The 3,140-nt window shown below is 50.9% G+C and overlaps 1 protein-coding gene across 1 annotated transcript; it reads right to left on the reverse strand.

The window, feature by feature from the left end:
* Positions 1–301: 301 nt before the first annotated feature.
* Positions 302–3,102, reverse strand: LOC103923478 (activated RNA polymerase II transcriptional coactivator p15-like). The gene is made up of 4 exons (XM_009331839.1): positions 3,037–3,102; positions 2,625–2,741; positions 2,284–2,392; positions 302–381 (listed from the first exon to the last, which is right to left on the reverse strand). The coding sequence occupies exons 1-4, from the start codon at positions 3,100–3,102 to the stop codon at positions 302–304; spliced, it is 372 nt and encodes a 123-aa protein (XP_009330114.1).
* Between the last annotated feature and the right edge of the window lie 38 nt (positions 3,103–3,140).

Here is a 3,140-nt window from a genome sequence, read left to right on the forward strand (position 1 = left end):
CACAAGGTAGACTGACACCATCTAACCCTGGAAAGCCAGGTCCCTCACCAGCACAGACCTCAAGTCTACTTGAGACCAGAGGTGCTGTAGTCTCACTTCACAGCACTGGCTCTAGTTCCAGGTGCTCACTACAAGCTACTTCTTGAAAATAGAAGAGTCTCCGGTCTTTTCAGCATGACCACCACTTCACTGAGGAAACCCCAGCAAGGTGAGGGGAAGGCTCCAGATGCCAATCCTTGGCTTTATAGTTGTCAGTGGACTTAAGGGAAAGGAAACGGATTGAAGGTGTCCAAGATTCATTTTATAATTTCTTGAGTGCAGCATCAATCTCAGGAATGATCTCCTTCAGCTGGTTCCACTGTTCTGCAGACAAGGCAATCCCTAGAAACAGCAGAAGGAAAGGTTTCAGAGGAGGCAAGGGGTAAGCATCAAGTAGCACAACAGATTGGCTCCTTCAGACTAACTACAGAAGGGAAAGTTGGAATCTGAGGCAGAGGCACAGACCAGAAACAGAAGCAGCCTTCTAAGCATGGCAGTTATGCCAGCACTTCAGCATCCATATCAAGAAGTACTCAATGCTATCACAGAAGCACCATATGAGAATATAAGCTCAGATTGCCTTTCAAGAGTCCCACAGCCCCTTATAGCCTATTCCCTAGTACAAATTCCCACACACATGAGCTGGAAAGAAATTCTAGGAGAACCTTACTCCACACAGCAGTTAAGACACCATCCTTTCAACTGCCCAAAGGAAATAATGCCAACTCTAGTGCTATTTAAAAAAACTGCTGCTAACAAAAAATCAGTAGTGTGGCTTAAACACTAGAGAAGAACTGGCTTCTTTTTAGATCCAGCAGAGATAAGGTCTTGATGTCCTGTCCTTCTCCCTTAGAAAACAAACACGGTAGTGGAATTGCTGTGTGGGTTCCAGCCAGATGTTGTCAACTTGTTCTTTCTGGCTTTGTTAAGAATCACATTAAAGAACTAGGGCCCAAGCTTTATTAAATTCTCTAGATAAAGATCAGGGGCCAAGAAAAACAGCACAGGCAGTATTTAAATGAAAAAAAACATTTCTTCATGATCTCTGTTTTAACTGACAGATCTTCTGTCTTACATTGTGGGTGTGCTTTTTCCAGCCTGGAAGGAGTCCATAATGCTCCTTTCCCTCTCTGCCCCCAATGGCGCAGAAAAGGTTGAAGGCTTTGCTTCCCATTTGCATTACAGGGTATACAGTTCCCTCTAAGTGAGTAATTTATACTTGTAACTTCTCTGAAGGAAATTAATTTCTGGAAGGAAAACCATGCTTAGCAGTTATGAAGCAAACCAAGCTGAAACAAATTCATCTGCCCTGACACAAAAATCTACAGCAAGGATCCCACATTAACTGAATCTCTGCTGGGCACACCACACAGGACAGGTGAAAAGAGTCCAGGGCCTGTGAACTACAAGGCATGCTGGCAAGTCACTGTCAAAGTCCCAAAGCAAAAGGCCCAAGTTGAAGTGTTGACTCATCAGTTGAAGAGCTCTGGCAAAAAACATGTCTTCCCTTCTCCAGCTGCCTTTGCTTGCATCACCTACTCCAGTAGTGCTGCTGTGATGGGCTGCCCAATTTGTGCCGCTGTATCACATCATCAGACACCTTGCCAAAAGAATAAGGAACACCTAACCCAGAAACACTGGAGTGTCTTGGTAGGGATCCAGAAGGGTCTTAACCTTCCTGTCCCCACCTAGATAGGGAAGGATGGATTTACTCCTGGGAGTCTCTCCCTGCCAAGCACAGCTCCACCATTACAGATTAGGGGCAAACACACAAAATGCCACCTTTTTGCCCCAGGCATCACCAGTACCAAAACACGAGTTTGTCAGCTAGCAGTAGGACACAAAGAAGCAACATCAAAGCCAGTGTTTTCAGCCTCCCCTCCTCCACCTTGCAGCTCTGCCCCTGTCAACAGCCAGGGAAAGGCCTGGTGATCAGAGGTGGAACCAGAGGCCTGCAGAGCAGCTTCCTGCATTGCTTCTCAGAGCGGTCCTGCCAAGCTCCAGATGTCACTGGAGGCTCACACTCGCTCAATTCCTTGTGCTTTTCTTCGGTTGTTGCCACCCAGGCTGAGAAAGTGGCTAAACCCTCCCACGTGGTTTGCTCAGCTCCCCGCTCCCTCAGTGTGGCATGCACAGGTCTCCCTACCACCGAGGGAGACAGGCTAAGCCGGAGCTGGAGAGCCAGCAGCCGAGGCGGAGAGGCCGGCACGGCTCCCGGCTGCCACCTAGCGAACACGGTCGTACCTTTCCTCCCCGGTTTCATGCCGCCCTCCTTGTCAGCGTAGAACTCCCTGATGTCCACGAGAACCTTCCCCTTGAAGCAGGACACTCTGACATAACGCATCTTCCCAATCTGCGGTGACACAGAGCCTGCGTTAAACCCAGCCCTGCAACAAGCTGCTCCTCAGCCCATAGGGCCTGTGGGTCACTCAACATGCCAGAGGACTACTGAAGGAACAGCAGGCACCCCAGGCAGTCAGCTCAGCTACAAAAATGCTCCCCTACAAGTAGAGGAGGTAGAGGGGAGGCCTGTATAAAGAGGAGGAGGAAGATGTGTTCCTAGAGCGGATCCCTGCCCTCCATACCTGGAACATACCCTCCTCTTCACTGCCTTCTCCTAGAGGTTTTTCTGTCACCTTTGAAGGTTTGGCCTCTGTTTTCAGCCTTTTCTCTGACTTAGAAGACGTTTCTTTCTTTCTTTTCTAGAAAGAGACATCACCAGTTTGAACAGCCCAGTCTGGAGCCACAGCCCTTCTCCTGGGCCGTACCTGAGCCTCCACAGCACATCAGTTTCACAGTCTACGAACAAGGCACACGTGCTACCGGCTGCACTGCCAGGTGCCTCTGCTGCCGGTGGCGGGGAGAAGGGGCGCCGCCGGGCCCCTGTCCTGTCTGCCCCCCGGTGCGGGCGGGAAAGGCGTGTCACCTGCCCTCCGGACCGAGACCCAACCGGGAAGCTCTGCTGGCGGCTCTCCCTTCTCCCCGGGGTGGCAGTACCTTCCCCTCCTCCTCCGGGCCGCTCTCCGAGCTGCTCGTCCCCGCCAACTCCTTGGCCTTAGGCATGCTGCGGGAAAAGCCGCGCGTTACCGCCAGTCAGCCCA

This window comes from Pygoscelis adeliae, unplaced genomic scaffold (assembly GCF_000699105.1).
Source record: "Pygoscelis adeliae isolate BGI_AS28 unplaced genomic scaffold, ASM69910v1 Scaffold239, whole genome shotgun sequence".
NCBI classification, from domain to species: domain Eukaryota; kingdom Metazoa; phylum Chordata; class Aves; order Sphenisciformes; family Spheniscidae; genus Pygoscelis; species Pygoscelis adeliae.

Bases quoted from the DNA above. Each gene is read 5' to 3' on its own strand.
- LOC103923478 (XM_009331839.1), bottom strand. From the start codon at position 3,102: ATGCCTAAGGCCAAGGAGTTGGCGGGGACGAGCAGCTCGGAGAGCGGC. The intron at 2,742-3,036 runs GTACTGCCACCC...GTCTCTTTCTAG, and splicing joins GCCCGGAGGAGGAGGGGAAG to AAAAGAAAGAAAGAAACGTC. The intron at 382-2,283 runs GTACGACCGTGT...TGCTGTTTCTAG, and splicing joins CATGAAACCGGGGAGGAAAG to GGATTGCCTTGTCTGCAGAA.